This window comes from Urocitellus parryii, chromosome 4, assembly GCF_045843805.1.
Source record: "Urocitellus parryii isolate mUroPar1 chromosome 4, mUroPar1.hap1, whole genome shotgun sequence".
Lineage (NCBI taxonomy): Eukaryota > Metazoa > Chordata > Mammalia > Rodentia > Sciuridae > Urocitellus > Urocitellus parryii.
In genome coordinates, this window is record NC_135534.1 from 211,460,940 (window position 1) to 211,485,021 (window position 24,082).

The following is a 24,082-nucleotide window of genomic DNA, read 5'->3' on the forward strand; positions in this document are numbered from 1 at the left end:
CCCTGACTTCACCTGAGCTGGCCTAGAGCCCAAAAGCCTCCTGCTTCCTGGCTTGATTTTTCTACCGTCCTGCCTGACCCCAAGCCTTGGTGACAGTGACAGTGATGAGATGCTATTTCCAGTCCTGGCTCACTTGAGTCCTGACTGTGGAAGTGAATTGCTCCATTTTGCCCATGAGGACATCAAGGCCCAGAAGGTAGTATGGTGCAGTTGGTGAGAGAACTGGGCGCAGGTCCTTCTGCTCACTGCAGAGTTGTACTGGGGACAGCAGAGAAAGACCTTCTTCACAGTGGCCTCAGCGACTGTCACTATGGCCAGACTGTGGGCCCAGCTCATCCTGAGGTCAGACTCTGAGTGGTGGCCCTGGTAGCTGGGGCCCAGACACTAGAGTGTCAGCACTGAGAAGTGTAGGGCCTGGGCTGGTAGGTCACCTCCCCAGGCAGGGTGGAGCTCTGCTGATCTTTTCCAGCTGTTTTAAAGCAAAGAGCATCTGAAGATGTGGAGGTGTGAATGAGGAAGAGGTTTGGGTCAGAGTTCAGTGCAGTTTGGCACTGACATGCGCTGAGGGCTTCCTGCAGCGAGTTCTCCATTTTGGTTACTCTCCTGTGATGATGTACTAACGAGAACCCAGAGCCCTGGGAAGTGTCCACAGAGCATGCCTTCGCCTCCGCCTTCAGGATTCCATTTCCTGACAAGAGGCAGGTGACCTTGTCTCCAGGCAAGCTGGCCCCTGTGTGTCCTGGTTGAGAGTCGGTTTTCCAGCACTCCTGCCACCTGCCCTCACATACATCATCAGAGTCCATGGAAAGTGACGGGGCCTCTGACATGGGTGCTGGGGAGCAGGACACTGCTCTAGGGCCCTGGGGTGCCCAGTGGCATGGTGAGCATGGGGGAGGCCAGTGTCCATCTGGCCACCTCCCCTAGGGCAGGAAGAGCATGCGGAAAGGAGCATCTGGGGGACTGGGGTGATCCTGGGTCTCTGGAGGGAAGGGTGCTGTGGACTCCTGGAAGAGCCTGTCTGAGGATGGTGGTAGGTGGAGTCCCACTTAGCAGCAAGGCCTTCAGCAGAGGCAGGTGGAGCCTGTTCCCTGGTGGAGGGATCAGGCAGGAGAGTGGGATAGGGGCCCTTGAGGGGTGCCCCTCCCTATGCCCTTGTGGCCTGTGTCCTGGTCCTCAGTGGAGGGGGTACTCTACCTAGCCCGCAAGGAAGACCTGGTTACTGTAGTTCCTTCTTCCAGTGTGGGCTGAGGACAAGTAGTTTGCATCTCACCTGGTGCTGGTGTTGGCTCTGGGTGGCTGACTGGGCATTTTAGGGTGGAAGCCAAGGAAGAACAAAGCCCAAGAGTGGGCACTGATGGTGGTTACTTCATTCTGCCAAGGAAAGAGACTTGGATGTAGGTTAGGGAGGATGACCTAAGTCTAGTGAGGCAGGCAGTGTCTCTGCTGTCCCCATGGGCCTGTACTAAGTCACAGATGGCATGTCTGGAACCCTGGAGAGAAGCTCAGTCTCATTTGCAGGTGTGGGCCCTTAGGGTTCAGAAGGCTATAGAGCATTGTGACTGCAGAGAGCCTGGGTGAGTGTGAGGTTAGCTCTGAACAGGCTGCCTTAGCCATAGCTAGGTCCTTGACCACCCTGCCTGGCTCCCAACAGGTACTGGAACTCCCTGAGGAACTTGGTGGTGTCTCTGCTCAACTCCATGAAGTCCATCATCAGTCTCCTCTTTCTGCTCTTCCTGTTCATTGTGGTCTTTGCTCTCCTGGGGATGCAGCTGTTTGGGGGACAGTAAGTGAACTCTCGGGGAGGACAGGCTGAGGTCCCTCTAGGGAGGCAGAGCCCAGAGCAGATGGTGCCTCTCCCACCTGCCTTCCTTCCTGAAGATCCTTGAAAGGGGTTGGTGATGCAGAGAAAGCAGCCTGTGTGTGGCCTGTACAAAGCATGTTGGTACCAAGGCGCCCATTCCCCTTGCTTTTGGTGGGGTTGCCTCTTCCCAAGACTTCCTGTTTTTCTCAGGTTTAACTTCAAAGATGAGACTCCAACGACCAACTTCGACACCTTTCCTGCTGCCATCCTCACGGTCTTCCAGGTGAGGCCTTGCTCTGCTCAGCTCACATTGCTGGTGCTGAGAAAGTGCCTGGTCTAGCCTTCGCTAGCTTCTCAGCACAGCCACATATGTAGCACTTGGAGAGAACCCTCCCCAAGCAGACCACAAACACAGGCAGGGGCATCGCCTGCTTCCAGGGAAGCTGGGTGCTTGGGAGTCACTAAGGAGTAGGTGCATCTCTGAGGGCAGACACTGCCTCCAAGCCATCAGTTCTCTCTTGGCCTCCAGGACTTGGAACCACTTCTTTTGTCATTTGAGGACAGAACCCCAAAGCTTTCTTTGAACTCCACCTGGCTGTGTCTCAGCCATGTGGTGCCTCTGTCTTTCTGTACCTGGGGCTGCACCTGGCTCACCATAGCCCCTGGGCAGCTGAGGCTGGGCCACTCCATAAGTCAGGGCCTGGTTGGCTCAGGTGACCTTGCCTTCTTGGGGGGCTCCCTTTTGTGGACTATTTTGCAGGGCTGTGGCCTCACAAATGCTGCCAGTCTGGCCTCACTGATGAGGTAATGCCATGAACTCCTGACCCATGGCACCTGCTTGGATGCCTTCTGAGGCTGGGAAGGATGGCAGGCTGCTGCTGTTCCACCGGTGGTGACTCCCAGGGAGGCTCGACAGGCAGCGTGCACTCCAGGCTGGACCTTGGCTCAGTCCCTTGGCTTCTGGGGGCCAAAGCTGAGTCCATGTATGTGAGGAGGGGCCTTCGTGTCCCACTCTCTCAAAGAAAGGGTGCCTTTCCAGCTGATGGTCCAAACCAAACCAGACGAATGGCTAAGAGAGCAGTTTGGTGGCCTCCTTCCTCACATTCCCCCCTCTCGTGCCATCAGCTCAGTCACAGCCACAGAAAACGAGTGCGTCCCGTAGGGGCACTTCAGCTTTGGACCCGTCAGGCCCTTGTGCTATGCTTGTCCCTCCTTCCTCTCCCCTCCTCTGGGTCCCCATGTGTGGGTGCCTGCCCGCCCTCCTCACACTACCTTTCTCTCCCTGATGCATGGGCAGCTCTGGGTTGCTCACAGGTCAGTAGCTTCCTGTAGGATCTGTTAGCCTAGGAGACAGAGGAGGGTGGCTGCGTAGAGGGTGGACATAGGCTCCTTGAGGAATACAGTCCACTCAGGACAGGAAGGGGCTCTTCTTTCCCTGGGCTTCCAGGACCAGGGCTGCCAGGCACCAGGTGAGGGAAACCAGGAGAAATGGATTCTGGGTGGAAGAGTGGGTATGGTGAGAGGGTGGGCAGGCCAGGTGGGCTGTAGGGGCTGAGCCAGGTCAGAAGGGCCCTACATACCAGGGCAGGTTTTCCCCCAAGTGGGTATAGTTAGGAGAAAAGGTGATCCTTCTGATCAGAGGTACTGTGATCAGACTTCATGCCCTCTGCTCTGAACACAGCAACAGGACGATAGAAGGACCTAGCTAAGCAGAAACCAAATCTCTGTGGACTAGAAACAGATTGGAATCATTCCCTGGGAGACAGTATAGACCCAGACACTTGGATTTGGTCTGGGAAGAGGCAGGTGGGTTAGGCTTTTGAGTCCCAGGGCATCAGCAGTGTGCACATGTGACTCAGCACTCTGAGCGTTGGGGAGGGTGCTGGGTCTTTTAAGGAGGCTGAGGAGAGCTGCAGGAGGCTAGCAAGGTTGCCAGGGCAGCAGCAGTGCAGATGCTGGCCAGGGCTGTTGGCCCCACAGGATGCCTCTGGATGGGGCCTGTGCTCTCATGAAGGAAGCTTCTGAAGTGGGCGGGAGTAGGGAGGGAGGCATGCATGGAGGGGGGCAGCAGCTTCTACTTTGCTCTTGGTGACCTCCAGACCAAAACCTGGTAAACACTATGCCCAGAAGAGGACCAGCAGTGCCTGTGGTCAGAAGGTGAGACTACTCTCAGTGAAAGGGCAGTGACAGAGCACTGATGGCTCTAGGCAGAGTGCGCCTCTGATTCTCCAAGGGCAAAGGAAGGACCATAAAGCCCCAAATCACGGGGAAAAGTGCCTAACACAAAGAACAATTCAGTGAAAATGAACTAAACACTAAATTGAAATCCTAGAAATGAAAAGTAGAGATTTTCAAGTTAAAGAATAAGGGTGTACTTCACTCTGTACTTTCTGCAAGAGAGGGTGTAGCGTTGGAAACTGTGAGGACCTGAGCTAGCTGGAGCTGAGGTGGCAGATGCCCAGGGCGGCTAAGGTAGAGGCAGAAGAGATGGGGGATGGATGCAGCTCAGTAGGAGAGGGCATGCATGAGGCTCTGGCACCAGAAAAAAAAATTAGAAAAGAAAAGACTAAAGAAGTCTTGTCTCCTTGAGCCTGGGATGCTGAGTCCCAAGAGCTGTGCCCAAGTGCTAGAGTAAAATGGAAGACACTTTCAGACACAGATGTGGAGAGTTCCTACCCCTCCAAGGCTATAGAAAGCACTGCAAACACGCATTTAAGTGGATGATACAGAAGAAAAAATACCGACCCAAGAAGTAGGAGACCTGAATCACTTCAGAAATTGAATGTCAAAATGTACCCAAGCCACCAAGTTCAGATAGTTTTATGAGTTAATTCTACTATTTAAATAGTCATTCCAACTTTATACATACTACTCCAGAGAATGTAGAAAGGAAAACTCTTCATTGATGTTGTAAGACTAGAAAACCTGGATATGAGAAACAAAGAAAGTGCAGGCCATTCTCACAAATGGGCGTTTTCCCAGGGGAAAACCACTAGTGGACCCAGGTATTCCTGGACCTACCTTTATAACACAAGATCCAGAACTAACACTAAAAGTCCATGAATGTAACTCATTGCATTAACAGACTGAGGAAGAAAATCCACGTGACTTGAAAACGCCCCTGAACTCTAGCAGAATTGCTCTCCAGAGCTGGGTGAGGAGCACGGGGGACTTGCTGTGATCTCCATCTGGTGTTTGGAGTGTAATTTTTTTTTTTCCTGGAAAAGATGAAACCTAACACTCCTTGCAAATAAAAACTTGGCAGATTACACTAGTGTCAGGGGTATTAGTGTAGTAGTATAAGAAGAAGTAAAGTAAGAATTCTCACAGAACACCAAGTGTTGTCATTGCAAAGGGCTTGGGACAGTGTGTGGCTGTCCACGTATAAAAATGTGAACTGAATACACAGGTCAGTTCTAGACGAGTGTGAAAAGCGGACATGAAATTCTAGAAGCACAGCGACAGGGGCGTCATGGTTACTGTGGGGCAGGGAAGGCTCTGAGAAGAGGAACACGGACCACCCAGGTAAGGATGGGCAAACCAGACAAGGCAAAACACAAAACCCCACTGTAGATGGGGAGAAGACATTTCCAACAGGACTATTCCAGAATGTACTGGAAACTTCCAAAGATAAAAAGACCAATTGTGTCCTAGGATATAAATGAGTAACTTGCAGGAAAGCAAACTGGACTGCTGAATAAACTTCTACAAACTGTAGTCAACTTTATTGCAAATTAAACCCACAGTGAGACAATCTTTCCCACACTTAAGAAATATGACAATATCAGGTTTCAGAGAAGACTAGAAATGAGGGACCCTTTATACTACTGTTGGGCAGGTGGAACCTCTTGGGAGGGATTTCGTGACATCCAGCACACCGAGGATCACAGTTGGCAGTTCCTGTCCTCAGCTTGTGCTCTGGGAAGTCTCTGCCTGAAGCATGTAAGGCCATAGCAGCAGCATCAATTGTAACAAAAAACAATTGGACATCACTCAAATGATAATCATTGGCTGCATGGGAAGTGTGCAGTACCATGCATGGGGCAGGTGCAGGACCAAGAGCCAATATATCACTGGGGACGAATCTCACTGACACACAACGTTGAACGAAACAAATAAGTTTCCGAAAAATACAAAGCACACACAACTAAGCAAGGCTGGGAAGCATAAAGTGTATTGTGTGTTGTGTATGTACGTAGGAGGTATAAAAACTGGGTGCGACTGCAGGCCCCACATCCAGTGCCAGGGGTAGGAGGGACTGTGGATGTCTAGCCAAGGAACTTCAGCCTTCTTTGGGTGATGGGTACACAGAAGTTTGTGAAATTATTCATCGTACCTTAAAAATGACGTGATTTTAAAAATGAAGGGTTACAAAAAAGGTAGCTCTAAATACATGCTGACCAAAGGACGGCTGGTACAGTAATGTGAACACTAGCCCACACAGAAGTTCAGGAAGAGAAGGGAGAGCAGGATTAGTAAGGTTAGAAGAAGGAGGAGAGAAGGGCAGGGGGTGCTGCATCTGATGCTGCCATTGTAGATTCACCAGGCCGCCAGCACACCCCAGACACCTGGTGGGAACAGTGTCTTTCAACACATCTGTGCCAGCCTCCGTTAGGCTGAAAGGTGAAGGTGGTGAGAGCTCGTGGATACAGCAAGCAGACCTGGCCGACAGTGCTGTGTCCAGCCAGCAGTGAGTGGCATGCTCATTGGGCAAACAGTGTTTGGCCCTTTGTCTGATCACCTAGGAAATTCCTATGGATGTTGAATGATTGTAATACTACAGAGGCATCCTTGTTGTCATTTAAATAGATAGACACTATAAAAGAAAAGTTAAAAATAAGTAAGTACCCTAGCCCTACTGGAAGTCGTAACTATTAAAAAGGGTTATTTTTTAAAAATTGGCAACTCTTAATGCCAATAGATTTGAAAATGTAGATGAAATATGCATTTTTGGAGGAAAACACAAATTACCTAAGAAGGAAGAAAAATGGGGACATTTTATGACCATTTTCAAATAGGTCAATAGTCAAAACTTGCGTTAGTCTTTCTGCTTCCTGTCCTGGGCCATGAGGTGAGTTATTCCTAGCCTCCAAGAAACAAGTGATAGCTAGCCTACTTACCATGAGAGTAGGGGAGAAGTCATTTTCTCCACCTGACCTGTGCAAGGCAATGTGGACATGCAAGATGTAGACCAGAACTGGAGGTCTGTGGGCAGAGTCCTAGGCCCCAACCGAGCCTGATAGCACTCTGAACATGCAAGGGAAACGTGTAGGAGTAGCCACGGAAGGAGGCCTTTGCCAGCCCAGGTGTCAAGACTAATGAGGTTGCAGTCATGCGATGGTGTGGTGCCTGTGAGACCTACTCTAAGGAGAACCGGGGGCCAGAAGCATGCTCAGATGTGGACTAGAGGCTGTGCAAGAGAGGCACAGTAGAAATGGGTGTGGGAAGGGTACACTGAATGGGTCTGGGAATGGGTTTCCATACAGGAAAGTTAGATCATCATTGCCACAGATTCTCAGAGTGTGGAAAAAAATCATTCTTTAAAATGATTCAAAGGAAATATTATTATGACCATGGGATAGACAGAAATTCTTCCACAAAGTGTAAAAAGCAGAAACCATAGAGGAAAAGGCTGATAGATTTGATAACATTATCATTTTTATAATATCTAAGTAGAAACAGGAGAATAGAATATATTTCCACTGAATAGTGCAGACAGTGGATTGGTACATGCAAGAATGCATAAGGAAGACTCAGTCCAGTAAGAGAAAGTGCTGTTGGACCTGTGGATGGGTTGAAAGGCAGGCATGGGAAAGGCCCCATGGTCTGGGCTGGGGAGGTATCCAGCCTCCCCCCACCAGACTGGGAGCTGGCAGAGTATGTCATGGCAAGGAGGGTGTGATGATGTGAGGAAAGAACCCCACATTGCTGGGTGGTCACTCTGGAAATGTCTACAGGTCCAAGATGTGGGTAGCCTCCTCCCCAGGAATGCCAGTTCTAGACTGACTTTTTGACAGGCGCCCCAGAGACATAGTAGCAAAACCTAAAAGTGCCTCTAGAGAAGAAGGTGTGTGAATAGACAGAAGGAAATGTGGCAGCAGTTTAGGTGAAAAATCTTGCACATGACTGACCTCCACACACCTGGCACCTCTTTCACAGTGGCATTTTGAATGCCAGCAGCAAGTGGAGGACTGACCTGTGGTCTGATTCTGTCTTGTGTGTGCCTGGTATGCAGAGCTTGTTCCCCTCTCTGCTCCACAGCTTCCTCGAAGGCAAATCTGTGGTGTGGGCAGCTCTGGGTGTTGGGGAGACTCTGCCCCTCTGCCCGCCCTCCTCCTGGCCTTTGCTCACCTTGCCCTTTCCACTTTGGCTGAAAACCCAGAGTGTGCTCATCTTTTCACCTGATCCAGGTCAGAAGTCATGTCCTTCAGGAGGTTTCTCCGCAGGTTTCTAGGCTTCTATGACTCCAGAACCACTGTCAAGGCCTGCACGTGTGCACGGGTCCTGCCTGTGAGTGGGCATGAGGCGGCCATGCCTGTGGTGTTCTCTCCTCTGCAGATCCTAACAGGAGAGGACTGGAATGCAGTGATGTATCATGGGATAGAATCTCAAGGTGGAGTGAGCAAAGGCATGTTCTCCTCCTTTTACTTCATCGTCCTGACGCTGTTTGGAAACTGTATCCTTTTGTGGGGCTGGTGTGCAGGTGGTCAGCACTCTGCATGTTTTCCCCATGGCTGCCTCTTGCTCCCTCCAGGAAGGCCACTGGTGTGTTGGCTGCATGATCTCAGAGCTAGGTGTGGGTAGTGAGCTTCCTCTAGATGACCTGGGCCCTGGGTCTAAAGGTGCTCTACGTGGTGTCTGGAGGTGGGGGCAGGTGGGCAGAACCTGCTGTAGCTCGGGAAAAACACTCTGAGCAGCCTTGGGGACCTTGCAGAGAGGTGGTGACTTAGAGCATCAGGACAGCAGGTTTGCTCCCTTCTTTGGTTAAGTTTTGGCACATAGGTCATAAAAACCTCCCCTGCCGAAAATGTGAAGCGAGGTGCAGAGAAAGCCTTCTGTGATTGGCAGCAGTGGGCTTTGCTCCAGGGTCTTCCGCCAGAGGGCAGGTCTGCAGGGCCAAGGCAGGCCAACAGCAGGGGACAAGCTCTCCCTCAGGTTGGGGCCAAGGAACATCCAGAGACTGTACAGGGCTCATGATGCCAGCCAGGTTGAAGGCCAGGAGAACTGTAGCTGAGGTAGGAAGGGCAGGCCAAGGAGAGCTCTCCGGTTCTGGAACGCACGTGGGCATCTGACCCCTGAGGGTTTAAAACCCTAGCCCAGTGTCACACCGAACAGGGCTGGGCTGGGCCTGAGAGCATACATTCCAGCAGGTTCTCAGGGAGTGCCTGTGTGCCTTAAGAACCCTGGAGGCACAATGTCCTGTGGAGTCTGGGAGAAAAGTCTGAGCTGGAGACAGAGACTGAGTTGCCCCCCAGCCTACCTGCCTGCTCTGCTCACCTCTCACCTTCTTGCACATGACTGACCTCCACACACCTGGCTACCTCTCTCTGTGCTTCTCAGCCCTCTGGGTGTTGCTCTATTTCCTCTTGTTTCTGTCCTCTGACTCCTCTTCCTTTTCTGTCTCTGGGGCTAGTCCCCGTAGGGACTCACATCTGCAAGCGTGGGCTTTCAGGTTACAGCTCAGGCCCAGAGCCCCAGGTCAGGGGTCCCACCTCTGCTGAGGCTGAGTGTGAGGTCTGGGAGGGCCTGGGTTTGAGGGACAAAGTTTGCTTTGGAGATGGTAGGCCTGGATCCCCAGTGTGGATAAAGCAAGGAAGTGCAGCTATGGTAGCCAGAGAGGGAAGGAGGCTGCAGTGTTATCCTCAGAGAAGAGGCCAATGTCCAGAGAGGGGCACTACCACTCCAAGACAGAGCAGTAGTTCGGGCATGTTGGCCACCAAGATCCTCTTCCCTAGTCAATCAGAATGGCTCCTGGCTGTACCCACATGTCCCTCTGTTGAGCCTCCAGAGGGTGGCCCTTAGCTCTGCTGTGGGCATAGAACATTTCGTAAAAGATATGGTAGTACTTAGTGCTTAGAAGTATCCTCCTGAGTTGGCGTCATCCTGGCCTCAGTGTTCAGTCTTGTGGGTTCTACTGGAGTCCTGAGCAGGCCTGGCTATGAGATAGTGTCGTGGGCCTCAGGTTGCCCTGAGTCTCAGGAAGTGGGGCATCTGTGCAACTGGAGAGTGGCCTGACCTACCCAGGTCATTGATGTTGGCCAGCTGCAATTTGGGCAGAGCCCCCCAGAGGATAGAGACTTGAGCAAGGTGAACCCCTAGATTTGGGGAAAAAGGGGCTCAAGTCTGTGCATTCTAATGGGCAGCCTTCCCCAAGGGACAGTCACACCTGGCAGTGTCAGAGACGTCTTTTGTTACCATGACTGAGGGGCTGCTGGCATGGAGTGGACAGAGGCCAGGGATGCTGCTCAACACGTCACAACAAGGATTACCTAGCCCAGTGTGTCAGCAGTGCCTCGACTGAAACCTCTGAAATGATGAGATGACTTAGGAGAGCAAGCTGAGATGGTCACAACCGGCACAACCAGCACCGGTTGCAGCAGGGGCCCTGACATCATCACAGGGGACAGTCCTGCAGAAGAAGTTCTACTTGTAGTGAGACAAGCTATGGGAAGAGGTGACACCTGGCAATAGAAGGAGGTTTCCTTTTGCAAGGGATACCCCGGTGACTCATGGTAGCAGCAGAAAAAGGGCCAGGTCCTGGAGAGATTTGGGGAGGAGACCTGTGCTTCGCAGGCCCCTTCGTGGCTTTGGCTTCCTCATTCCTGAAGGAGGGGTGGTAGCCCTGCAGCACAGGGCCCCTGGGATCCACTCAGGGTGGGGTGCAGTTCTGGGTGCTCAGAGCACTGTGTGCCCCCTTCTAGCTCAAGGAGCAGTGCCCAGGACTTCCTGGTGGAACAGGATTGGAAGGAAGGGTGAGACTGACAGGGGTCTGTGAACCCAGCTGGGGCCTGGAAGGAGCTGTGTGTTGACCATCTGACTTGGTGGGCTCTGGTCACAGGGCTGGGAGGTAGGTGGTGGAGCCCCAGCTGGAACCTGTGCAAGCTCATGGCAAGGCTTCTCATGCTGACCAGAAAAGGGAGAGGCAGGTGGACTGTGCCCTCTCTAGGTGGCAAAGGCACATTGTCCCAATACAGTCTCTAAGCTTTGGGCCTAGATTTTCAGCTCCCAAAGGCTGGGGTGAGGAAAGGGTCCACATCAGTATGAGTAGAAGTTGGGTGATTGGGGGATGGTTGGGCAGAGGAATTGGTGGGAGCAGAGACCAGGGAGATGCAGCCTGGTGACTGGGCTGGTGCGTCTGGGACGATGAGTTCTGAGGGGGCTGGTGGATGCTAAGGGAAGGAGGCTGGAGACTTGTTGCAATCCAGGGAGGTGGGGCCTCCTGTTTTCCCTGGGCAACCATGGTGTGACTCTGTGGGACAGTGTGGGCCAGAGAGTTCCCTTCCTTAGCTTGATCAACCAGACACCTTGCTGAATGTCTTCCTGGCCATCGCTGTGGACAACCTTGCCAACGCCCAGGAGCTGACCAAGGTATGTAGGGATGCCCCCTGCAGCCTGGGTGCTGAGAAGGGTAGGGGATCAGTCCAGGTCACTCTGGATGAAGCTGCAGAGTCATGAGGAGGACCAGGTCCTGGGCTAGGGCCCTGTGTGACCAGGGTAGTCTCTCAAGGTCCTGAAGAGAAGTGAGGCTGGGCTCTGGCTCAGGGGATCAGGGATTGCAGCTGTAGAAGTAAAGAGAGACAGGAAGGCAGGCCCACATGTGGGCAGGCATCCAGAGATGTCGTGGCCTGTGAGGAAAGGCCTTTACAGGCAGGATGGGCTGTGGGGAGCAGGGGGCAGCCTGAGGGATGATGGCCTATGGGGCCACGAGTCTAAACAGGTGTGTGATGGGGAGAGGTGTTCCATCAGAGAGGGATGCATGTTGTGGGCCCTAGAGAGTGCCCTGCTCTGAAGACCCTGAAGGGCAGCAAGGGATACCTGTGGAGCTTCCCTCATGCACTGGACTTGGCTGTAGCTTGGAGGAGCAGCTGGTGGCCAAGCCTCAGCACATCTATGCCACAGCAGGACAGCTCCTCCTCTAGGCAGTCAGTGCCCAGCAGGTGCCATTCAACATTTACCTCTTCCCCAAGCCCAGTGGGGGATGTGGTTTCACACACTCCCTCTGTGGTTTTCCTCCAGATGACATGGCCCCATACCAGGTCACTTTCACCTCCACTGCCCTGGACACTGTGTGACTGGCCCACCTGCTGTCACATTCTCAGGCTTGTGCTTTGATTGAGTCCCAGCTACAGTGTGGAGGCACTGCCACCTGGTGGGGCATGGGCCATGTTGCAGATGTCCCAAGTAATGCACAGTATGTTGGGAGTGTACTGCTAGTGTGCCTTTCTCTGTGTGTAATGCTGTTTGCTCTCCTGTTCGTGCTGCCAAGCCCAGACAGTGTCTGCCTGTGTACCTTGGCATATCTCTGAGATGGACCCAGTCTAGTCACTCTGGTCCACTGTTACCCTGTCCTGGAGCTGAGGAAGGCAAGTTCAGGGCCCCTCTCTGCAGACACCAGAGGTGTAGGTCTCTGGGCAGGTATGACTGAGCATGTACCCTCAGATATCTCTGGTCCACCCTCACCCAGCACTTGGAAGAGGCCATGGCCTGTGCAGTGTACCTGCTTCAGGCCATGAGCCTTCCTTTGCTTCAGCTCAGCCTTCCCCTGTCCCATCCCGGGACCTGGCTATGCCTGTGGGTCTAGACTTCTCCCTTGCTCTGGTCTCTGCCCACTGAGAACTTGGGAGCACCACTGGCCTGCCTGTTGGTATCATCAGCCGGGGCTGAGGCTAGGGCTGGGCTAATGGGCTAGGGGAACCAACGATGTAATCTGCTGGGTCCAGAGCTGTCCTTTGTATTGGTGTTTCTGGGACCATGCCAACTTGGGCTGCTCATTTTTGTTGATCTGAACACCAGCTGCCCTTGGATGGTGGTGAGCTTGAAGCTTGGAGGTTGCCACTCTTTTCAGCTTCTGCTGTGGGTGAGGACATGCTGAGGATGCATGTCTTCAGGGCCCTGTCCATGTGCACACAGCCTTGGTGGTGGCTTCTGGTTAGGAATTCCTTTGCCTTGGGAACCTGTACCATTGGAGGCCCATTTCCTGGCCATATGGCATTTCCTGGACTGGGCCATGAGCCCCAAGGGGTATGACTTGGTTCTTGCCTTCCTTTATATTTCCACAGATGTAACATTACTTATTTTATGAAGTGGAAATAAGTTCAAATTGAATTGTTTGTAGACCTTTCAGAGGGGACTTGAGAACACTCTTTGGAATGATTAAGATGCCCCTGCCCTAGAGGTTTTGTCTGGGAATGCTGTGTGGTGGATCAGCTTTGTCTCATTTCTGGATCTGAAGCATAAGTGTCTCTCTTCTGTGGTGGACATTTTCAGGCAGTTACCAGGGGATTTCGTTTTTGCCATTATTGTGCCCTTAAATGCAGGTTTAAGGACATTTTGAGGAATGTTGGAGTCAGGTGTGCTTGGACTTAGAGATTTTGAGGGAACCGTGGTGGCCACAGAAGTCCACTGTGGACACTGTGGAGGTCTTTACTTTCCTTCTGGGGCCCAGAACACAGGAGCATTACATATTGGTTTTGCTTAGTGACTTGGGGTCAGGGCCAGAGGGTCTGTCCGGATGTCCATTCCTCTTCATAGCCAGGGGCAGAGGTGCCTACGCGCGCGTGTGCGTGCGTACACACACACACACACACACACACACACACACACACATTCTCAGCCCTGGCGTCAGAGCCACAAGGAGCTTCATTGTCACAGATGGGAATGAGTAGACAGATGTAATCTGCTGGGTCCAGTCAGGAAAACTCAAAGGAGGCATATAGCCCCACTGAAAATTGATGGTGAAAGCCCTTATGTGCAGTGCTTGGCTAGCACCTAGTCATAAGCCCTGTGAAAGACCAGCTTTGTTCAAATGTGACAGGTGCCTCTGGGAGGGAAGGAGGATAAAAAAAGGGGCAGCTTTGACTTGATAAGCAAGTCTGAGGTGCATGGTACAAATAGGCAGATATGTCCGGGCAGTCAGTTGGTATTTGGAGCTCGGCTCAGGGTCAGGGTGCTCATATAGGAGTGGGATCATCAGCTTGAGAGGCAGGAATCTAGAGACCATAATCTCTGAGCCACCTGGTGGGGAGGTCCTGAACTTTTGTGGCTGCTCATAGGGAAAGCATGTGCACACAGGGGCTTGCCACCCAGCTTCATGGTGCTGAGGGAAGGAGGGGCACTGAGGTCCTGGGAGGAAGAACTAATGGACCATGTCCATGCAGGGGCTGGTCCCATGATGCAGAAGGCTGGAGGGGTACTGAGGGGAAAGCTAATGGTCTTAGAGTGGCCCTCTGAGGGACAAATATTTCTCTTGTTCACATAGGATGAAGAGGAGATGGAAGAAGCAGCCAATCAGAAGCTGGCTCTGCAGAAAGCCAAGGAAGTAGCTGAAGTCAGCCCCATGTCTGCGGCCAACATCTCCATTGCTGCGTAAGACTCTTGGGAGCAGATTGTGGGTGGCTGTGGCTGAGTCACACCAGGTCCCCACTTCAAAGGCTTTCTCTGAGCATGCCTTGCATTAGCTGGGGCTTGTGAGGACACATCTCTAGCCCTGAACCTGTGTCAGGAGAAGCCTGGAACAAAGGGTTCCTGGGCTGTCTAGGCTCTGTGACATTCTTCCAGTCTGAGCATGGGCAGGGTATACTGGGTACAGTCCTCACAGTGTGGATGGAACTGGCTCAGCCACAGCACTTGTTCACTAGGATGTCTCAGGGCGGCTCCAGGTCCCCCTGCAGGCAAAGCCTGGGACTCAATCGGGGTGAGGATTCTGCACATGGAGTTTATATACAGCTTTCTAGAAATGTGTTTTGTGAGCCAAGAGGTTCTATGTGGCACCTCAGGAGCCCAGGAATTTGATGCAGGTTCCCCAAACATCTCTAAGTGTTTGGTATTGGGATAGAGGTCAGGGGAGCTTCTGTAATGAGATAGGATGGATACAGGGCAGAACAGACTTCTGCAAGAAAGCCAGTCATCAATCTCCTGTTCCGTGGACTCAGGTACAGTAAGTACAGTGCACATGTGGAAGGTTGGGGGCTTCAAGGGACTATAGAGTTTGGACAGAGTGCCACAGGCTGCAGCAGCCTAGGAAGGGGAGAGAAGTTGGCCGCGCCTCGTCTCCGACCACTGATTGTGCAGCTGCTGGCTGCCTGGATGCGCATTCACCCCACCACTCACCTTTCTTGTGCTGACCATTCCCTTTCTGTGGCCACTGACCATAGTGCTAGGCATAGCCATGGCACCTCTGTGGTGTCATATGCCTGCACTGCTGAGTATTTTGTGGCATGTGGATGAGCATGCTGTGAGGCAACTGGTTTGTGTGTGTGTGTCTGTGTGCGTGTGCACACACACCCGTAAAGGCCCTGGGAGATGGCGTTTGCAGAGGACCTGTCTCTTCACCAGGCAGAAAGTGCAGGGGAGGTTCCTCAGGAAGAGAGCAGCTGTGCCCCTGCTCCTGGGACCCTGCAGCGAGCCAGGCAGGTTGAGGACAAAGCCATCGTCATGGGGCTGTCGGTGGCTCCGTACTCAGTTGTGTTTTGTTGTCTGTCCAGTTCAGTTGTCTGCTTAGGTGGTTGGTGTGACTGCAGTGATCTGCAGGCTGTCCTCTCGCATCCTACAGGTAAGCTCTGTAAGCTGGTGTTGTCTGCTGGACAGACGGTGGCAGGGCAGCATTTGGCTTGTTGGGTTCCTAGCCTCATGTGGCCTCTTGATGTTTCTGTTTGGCACTTGCCTTCTCTGTTGCTCCTGGGGGTGAGTGTTAGTCCTGGGCCCTGCCCTCTTCAGGGCTGCCATTCCCATGGGTGTGCTGGAGGGTGGCCACATCCATCCAGCTGAGACCTTGGAGAGAAGAGTGACATGGAGGGTGCATCAAGCCACCAGATGGGAGGTCTAGACCATTCCTCCTCTGCTATCACTGTCCCTGTTTGGAGACACTTTGTGCAGGTTGAGGCATCCCAGGTATAGGCCACACGTGACCTCGGCTGTTGGCCTGAGCACTGTGGTGGTTTCTGAGTGGAAAAAGTGCTTTCTTCTCCTGGGACCCACAGGAGGGTCCCAAGTGAAGTGTTAGCTCCAGAGCCAGGGTCACAGCCTTCATATCTGTGAAGGCTGCTTGTGTCCCCTCTTGGATGGACTGTGGGTCCCACAGACCCTGCCTGGGATGCCACTGTGGCCCATACTTGGTGATGTGGTGAAACCACGGAGGTCCTGTGTGTGACCCTGCGGGATCAACCTCCTGGGCATGAGGGAGGATCTATACTGGGCAAGGCCTGTCCTTGGGTGTGCATGGGTGCTGGATGTGAGGGCCCCCAATGCTGGATTTCCCACCCATCTTGCTGAGACCCCTGAGGGCTGGAGATGCCTGTGCACTCATTTCTGTGGCCTAAGCTGCTGGACCAGGCAGGAGTGCAGCCCCCAGTGCTCCCTGACCTTGCTCTTCACACCATGCCTCATGGCATGGGTGCTCTGCAGGGACATTTTATGGTGCCTCAGGTGCAAGAGGACCTCATGCTCTGTGGACAATGTGGGGATCCCTGCGGTCAGGTCTGTGTCTGTCGCCTAGATGGCAGCTTACTTAGGAGCCTGAGAGGAGAGGGATGTTAAGCTTGACATTGTCTTCCCAGTTCTCTTGGCAGTGGCACCCTCGTCCTCACCTTCTGAGTGGCTGTGCACATACTCACATTCACAACATGCTTGCACACTTACTCATACTTACATTCATACACAGTCATAATCTCAACACACATGTTGTCATACACACATGCCTGTCTGCACGCAGGGCCTGTGGGCAGGAGAGCTGCTCTGTGTGCCTTAGAATTGTGCAAAGACCTGGCCTTGAGAAGGAGGCACTGAAAACCTACCTGGCCCTCTCTGGGAAAGCCAGGGTGAAGGTCATGGCTGTGAAGAGATGCTGGTTTTCTCTATTGGTTTTGGAAAAGCTGCAGCAAAGTTACTTGCAAGTGACTGGAGTTATATCCCTAGGGAAGTTGGGCTGGTGGCATTGCCTGGTTTGCCCCTGGAGAGGTCATGGTGACCTGAGAGCAGTTGGATTTGAGCCTGGGGACCTGAGGGCCTGGGAGCAGCTCCTAGGAAGGCAGGTGGGGCAGGCAGCAGGGCCCCCAGCAGCACGTCAGGTAAGGGTGGCTGTGGTCTCCTTGTTCTCTTGTCTGTGCTTCTCTGGGCTGGCCTGCTGCAGAGGCCTGCAGCAGAGGGGAAGGACTGGGTGGAGTTATGGGAAAAGCAATACAGTTCCTCCTAACCCAAGGCTTCTCAGAGCAGCGTGGGTGGAGCCTTAGTGGATGAATGGGTCCCTCTAAATAACTGCTTCTCGTCTTTCAGCCATTGTAGGGTTTGCTGTTACTTTAGTTTCTTCTCTGTGTGTGTGTGTGGATTTGGTTCTCAACTTCTTTTTTGCCCCGAGGTCTCAGCTGGTGCCCGTCTGATGGACGTGTCTCCAGCCTCCTGCCCAGATGCACACTGCAGCCTGCGCCCGCACTGGGGTGGTGCTCAAGCGTTGCTAGTGTCTTTCAGAACTTTCTGTTTTTCTCACTTCTGTCTATGTCTTGTTTCTTGCATGTGCAGTTTTGTAAAGCGAACTCGAGGTACTGTGTCTCGCAGCTCATCTGTCTCCAGCGTAGATTCACCGTGAGTCGCTCTGCTACGATATTCCATCCGTGGCTCCATGATTGACACATGTACACATCTTCCTTCCACTCCTAACTCTGCTTTCTCACCTAAGTCATTCGCTTCATGGGCAGCTCCAGGTCAGCCTTCTGCAGCCTGGGCTGGGAATGGTGGGCACACTTCCTGGCCTCCTGGAGTCCTGCTTTCAGGCTCAGTCAGGCCTCTCTGATCTCAGCCCCTCCTGCTCCCCTTCTTGGTTTCCATCCTCTTGTCTGCTGTCTGTCCATGTGCAGTCAGTCTAGTGTCTTGGGTGTATCTGCTTCTCTGAGTGGATGGAGCACTGTGGGCTCAGGTCTCCTGTGGGTCCTATGAGGCCAGGATCTTTTATGCAGGGATGGCGGAGAGAGTTCTTGGGGTTCACTGGGGACATTTTGTGGTTTTTAGAATTTCCCCTTACTTGGGGGGAATGTTTCAGTGACTCTGAGGAAGTCCTTGTCCAAGAGCGAGCTCTTGTCCAACTGTGGTGCTTGTGGCACATGGACCAGGTAGAGCCATGAAAACCCCAAGGAGGCTCTCAACTGGCTGACTTCTCCCTGCACATCTCCTCCTGGAGAGTGTTCCTGGGTGACTGGTCCCCAGGGATTTCCCCTTGAGAATGAGGTGAGGCCCTGCAGGTGAGGGTACCTGAGTGGTCAGGTACATTTGGGCCACCTGGATGGAAGTGGCCATGTGCCCTCTCTGTGTCTTGGTGGTGGTGAGGCTCCCAGCAGCCCTGCCCTGTGCATCTTCTTGATGCCAAAATAGAGCTGGGCTGCCTTCCCCCAATCCCTGTTTGCTGTTGGCTGTTGGAGTCTGATGTCTCATAGGGTAAAAAATAAGGAAACATGTTGGATCTTGAACAGTTGGTTCACATGGCAGAGTAAGATGCTGATGCAGGTATTGATGGTTTCAGAACAGGGCTGCTCCACACTGTCAGCAGTTATGGGTAACTGCCTGGCTGAACCTAGAGACCGCAAAGCAGTGCTAATGAGATCCTCAAGGCTCCTTTCTGAGCCCTGTGATTGTCCACAGTGTTGAGTTGGGCGGGGTAAGTTGTCCTCCCTAGTATGGATGGGGGTTGCACCTGCAAGGTAGGTACCCACCTGAGCAGCTTCTCCATGTGATTCCCTAAAGATCCCTTTTAATAAGAACCTTGTCTGGATTAGTCACCAGCCACATTGCATTAGAGGTCTGTGTGGATTGGTTTCCATTCTTAGGTTCTTGAACTGCCTGTGATCTCAGTAGAAATTACAGAGTGAGAGACCTGCACTGGCCAAACTGAGCAGAATTCAGTGGGGTTTATGTGCCAGACAGAGAAAGTACAGAGACCTTGGCCAGGGCAAGGGCAGGATGATTCAGGGACATACAGGAGGAAAGACCTGGTGCGTATGTTGCATATATATGTTCAGGCTCAGGGGCTTCATCCATAGAGAAGCCCAGTGGTACCAACTGGGTTATGTGTAGATGTAGACAGTCTCTGTGATATCAGGGCCCAGAGTAGCATACAGACCTATAGGGACCAGTAGAGTGGGGCTATGGTGGCTGATGCAGATGGCTGGGCAGTGTTTGCACAGCTGATTATTGTGGTCCTCTCTCTGGGTAGTCATGAGAGGCCCTGCCAGCCTGATGGCACCTCTGGCCCCACAGACTTTCTGGCTTTTTGCTAGACTTGCGGTGGTTCCTGAGAGAGAGAAGACTGTTCTTGGGGCAAGGCTGAGGGCAGTTATGTGGTATAGAGCCCATCCCTGCCTGTGTCTAAAACTGAGCTGCCAGTCCCCACATGTCCTTCATGGCCTTCATGGTCTACCTTTTTTTGATAAAGAACTTGATCTTGGCCTCAGGCTGCGGCTTCATCTGAGTGAACCACCTATTTGTTGACCAAATGGCTTATAGTCCAGACCTGTCTTGGGCTGCTACCAGACAGCAGCAGTGACCAGACACCAGCCCGCCCAAGGCTCCCGTGCCTGGTGTGTGCCTGTCATGGCTCTTTTGCATTTCACGCTGCCTGGAGTTGAAAGATGGTGCCAGCTTGGGGCAGGAGACCTGTGGGTCTGTTGCAGGGAATTCTTGGGAGCAGGGGACTATATAACTTCAATGTCTTGGGGGGACAGATGACAGCTGAGACCCTGGACCAACTGATGGCTTCCACATGTCACCCTGCTCATCCCTGCCTGGGCTCTGAGGTGGGGTACCCACATGGTGCTCCTCTGCTTTCATACTTGCCAGGTACTGCCCCTGGTGGTGGCTTCCCACACACTGGCTGCAGGGTGGGAGTGGCTGGCCTGGCCGCCACAGGGGCAGCTGCATCTTTGCTGTTAGTGCAGTTGGGTCTGGCTGCAGCCTGTGTCCTCCCCTCCTGTCCCTGCATCAGATCCTGGCTTCATCAGTGACTCACTGTCGACTCTGGTCAGGTCAAGTCCTCTCTTCAGGATCAGTGTCTTCCCTTGTGAAATGGCTACAGGGATGGCTGAAAGGACTGGGTGAGATGGGCATACAGCCCAGAGTACCAGTTCCATGGCCATTTTACTAATGGTGCTACCATCATTGCCAAGGTCTTCAGGAACTTCCAGCAGCTGGAGGATAAGGCTCAGCCTCTGACGAGGTTTCTGCCTGGTAAAGTCGTGGCTTGGGTCACCTACCTTGGTGGTCTTATTCATCAAAGAACCCAGAGTGCAAAGGCCTCACATGCACTCCATGCTGTGGAGCCCCACATGTGCCATGGGAACAGCGGTGCCTTGGCTGTTGAGGTGGAGGGTGGATCACAGCCTTCAGGAGCTTACGCAGTGAGGGTCAAGCTTAGACCCTTGGCCACCCTGGTGCCGGAGGGCTCTGAGGGCCATGTCTGGCTCTGCTCTTGATGGAGGAAGAGGTTCTCCATGGAAACAAGAGGAAGGAGGACATTCATGACCATGGGAGGGGATGTCACCAGCCACAGACCTGCCATTGAGCCGGGTAGTGGCTTCCCAGTCAGGGCTGACCGTCTTGGGGAGCAGCTGAGGCACTGTTTGTTCCTGAGAGGGCCAGATCCTCTGTCAGCTTAAGCCTCTTGTATGGGTTCCCATTCTCTTGGCTGATGGCTTTCCTCCTGGGAGGTGCAGTGGGGAAGGGTCTACTTGGCCTCTCTGGAGCATCTCTGCTCTCCTGCTGGAGTGGGGGCTGCAGGGGAGCCTTTGCATCTGCATCCCCATTAGGACAGTGCTCCTCCCTTCTCCTACCCACCTGGCCAGCAGCTGACTTGCCCTGGAAGCCTGTGCTACCTCTTAGAGGTGCCTCACATTCCCACTGCCGTGTACCCCAGGATTCGTGGCTACCATCTATCCGCTCCAGAGTGGCCTTGAGCACCCCCCCCCACGCATATATAGCCTAATATAGTCTGTGGGTTCCAAGGGACACCAGGGGAAGTGGAGCTGAATTTGGGTCCCTTGGATATTCCCCTCTTGTTCTACATCCTGCCAGTGGTCTTGGGGGCTTCTGCCGCCTGTCCTTCCTTCCTCTCCTCCCTGCAACCACTCTTTCATCCCTCCATTGCTGTGTGTTCATCCGTGGCTTCCCTGAGAGACAGAGAGAAGGGGCTGGGCGGGCCAACACTCACTGCCAGTCTCCCCGCAGCAGGCAGCAGAACTCGGCCAAGGCTCGCTCGGTGTGGGAGCAGCGGGCCAGCCAGCTTCGGCTGCAGAACCTGCGGGCCAGCTGTGAGGCGCTGTACAGTGAGATGGACCCGGAGGAGCGGATGCGCTATGCAACCACACGCCACCTAAGACCAGACATGAAGACGCACTTGGACCGGCCTCTGGTGGTGGAGCCACCAGGGCGGGATGGCCCACGGGGTCCCATGGGGGGCAAAGCCCGACCTGAGGGCACGGAGGTCACCGAGGGTGTAGACCCACCACGACGGCACCACCGACATCGTGACAGGGACAAAGTTCAGGCTGTGGTCCCCGCAGTGGGCGAACAGGACAGGGCTGATGCTGTGAAGGCGGAGAGTGTGGACCCTGGAGCGCGGGAGGAGCGGGCACGTCCACACCGCAGTCGCAGCAAGGACGCGGCAGGTGCGCTGGAGTCCCGGAGCGAGCGCAGCAGGGGCCCGGGCCCTGAGGGTGGACGACGGCACCACCGGAGGGGTTCCCCGGAGGAGGCTGCTGAGCGCGAGCCCCGGCGCCACCGTGCTCACCGGCACGGTCCAGAACAGGGCAAGGAAGGTGTTGCACCTACTGCCAAGACCGAGAGGCGCTTGCGGCACAGGGGCCCCCGGGCCGGTTCCAGGGAGGCAGAGAGTGGTGAGGAGCCTATGCGACGGCACCGGGCGCGGCACAAGGTGCCGTCTGTTCAGGAGCCCACTGAAAAGGAGGCCACAGAGAAGGAGGCTGCAGAGAAGGAGGGCGAGATGGCGGAGGCGGACAAGGAGATACGGAACCACCAGCCCAAGTGCGTAAGCACAAGCAGTGGGCCCGGTGACCTTATGGTCCTGGGACCAGGGCCCCTATTTCTCTCTGTGGTGGGGGTGGGGTTGGCCCAGGCTGATGCTGGGCCCCAACGTCCTGGCTGATAGCAGAGGGTGACTTGGACCAGGTTGCCCATGCTCCCCCTGCCCAATTCCCTCTCAGAACTGCTTGGCAGGGCATCTTGGTGCCACATCAGCCATCGGGCTTAGGGGACACCAGACATTTGGGACACCTTGACCTAGGAAGAACAGAGTGACCTTGGGAGAAAAGAGAAAATTGGATTATGGAGGAAGGAGAGGCCAGTGAAGTTTAGGAGATTGATGGGCAGGGCAGTACAACAGGGGACCATACTGAGTTGTCTCCTAACAAGCAGGCTGCCCACCTGCTCCTTAGCTGTGACCCTGCAAGAGGCCTGGGGCAGGAGCCTGGAGGCTGAGGCCTCTGTACTTATGGATTGGCCACAAACCAACCAGGACAAATGGCTGGAGTCCAGGGCCCAGGACCAGTCCCACAGAACTACTGTCATCAAGTACAAAACTCTGTGCTGGGTCTTTGCCTGGGTGGAGCACTTGGATGGCCCCTGGGTGGGTGGCTCAGGGAAGTATCCCTCTCCAGACTAATTTATTCTTCCAACAGTTGTGTTCCACATAGATAATGTGAGGCCAATAGTGCCAGGGTTCTGTGCCTGGGACAGATGGATGAGTCAGCCCTGTACCTAAAGACAGAATTGTATAGGGTGATAGAATCCATACAGAACACCAGAGGAGCACAGGAGGTTGTCCGAGATTTACCTGGTCTGGGTAGAGGTATAAGAAGCTGGGGTTTGCAGAAATAGGAGTTTGGGGCTGCATCAGACTCTGCTGTGCATTTTTGGTTGCAGGGAGCCTCACTGTGGCCTGGAGGCCAGTGGGGTGATGGGCATAGCCCCTGTGCACGTGCTGCCCAGCACCTGTCTCCAGAAGGTGGAGGAACAGCCAGAAGATGCAGACAATCAGAGAAATGTCACTCGGATGGGCATCGAATCCTCAGACCCGAGCAGCACCTTACATGTCCCAGTGACACTGGCAGGCCCTCCTGGGGAGACCACAGTTGCTCCCAGTGAGTATCTCCCTGTACCAGTGGCAGGCACACTGTACAGGTCCAGTCGCCCATTTCCCTCCTGCTCCATGGCAGCTGCTGGAGACGTGGCTGGCCTCTGTGAACTGCTGTCAGCCTCTGTCCCTTGATATCTCCTTTCTTTCTAGTGCTCCAAAGGCAACTGAAGGTTACACTTCACTTTCCTCTCTTCCAAAAATATTTGTGAATTGCCAGCTGACGCCTGTGTAAGAGTGCTGTGAACACAGCAGGAGGGAGCTTTCCTTGTCAGACAGACCACAAACTGCCCTTTCCAGTTGCATAAAAGCTGCTAAGGGCTGTGGCCACATCCTGGATGGGGGCCAAGAACTGGTGGGTGAGGAGGAAGTCTTAGTGGCTGTCTCTTACCTGCTCATGTTCCCCTACTAGCTTCTCTGAGGCTCCCCAGGCCTTTGCCTGAGCTGCACTCTTTACTTCCTAGCACAAGACCCTGAGTGAACAGGCATTGAGGGTATGGGTAGGCCAGCCAGTCTACCAGGCAAAGGCCTGCAGGTGGCAGACAGGCTCTCACCCAGTAGGGACAATGCATGGGCATTCTGTGAAAATAAGGAGGAGACTTCCTTTCTTTAGTACAGAGGAGACATCCCCAGGGGACAAGGGAGAAGGCCTGGAAGGCCAGTGAAGTGTTTAGCCCCCGAATGCACCATATAAACTCAGGTGTCTCCACGCATGCCCACATTTGCAGGTACAGCCACAGACAGATGTATGTAACTATTCTTTCTTAGGCACTCTCAATCAGCCAGTGTGCAAACCCAGTATAACAGTGGAAAGTGGTGAGCTCTACTTGCTTAGCCTTTTCTTCCTCTTGGCCTTCTTGAAGAAAGCAGATCTCTTGTTCTACTTGTTCTACTTCCTATGGGCACAAACAAGTCATTGTCTTCTCAATCCCCTC

At 53.6% G+C, this 24,082-nt stretch overlaps 1 protein-coding gene across 1 annotated transcript in view; it reads left to right on the plus strand.

The window, feature by feature from the left end:
- Cacna1b (calcium voltage-gated channel subunit alpha1 B) overlaps positions 1 to 24,082 on the plus strand; it is a 144,706-nt gene that overhangs the window by 34,959 nt on the left and 85,665 nt on the right. Inside the window, exons 11-17 of the mRNA XM_077797372.1 lie at positions 1,652 to 1,783; positions 2,012 to 2,084; positions 8,360 to 8,477; positions 11,322 to 11,389; positions 14,280 to 14,386; positions 21,224 to 22,039; positions 22,937 to 23,154. Of these exons, the coding sequence (XP_077653498.1) occupies positions 1,652 to 1,783; positions 2,012 to 2,084; positions 8,360 to 8,477; positions 11,322 to 11,389; positions 14,280 to 14,386; positions 21,224 to 22,039; positions 22,937 to 23,154 (1,532 nt within the window). The remainder of the gene's footprint in view (positions 1 to 1,651; positions 1,784 to 2,011; positions 2,085 to 8,359; positions 8,478 to 11,321; positions 11,390 to 14,279; positions 14,387 to 21,223; positions 22,040 to 22,936; positions 23,155 to 24,082) is intronic.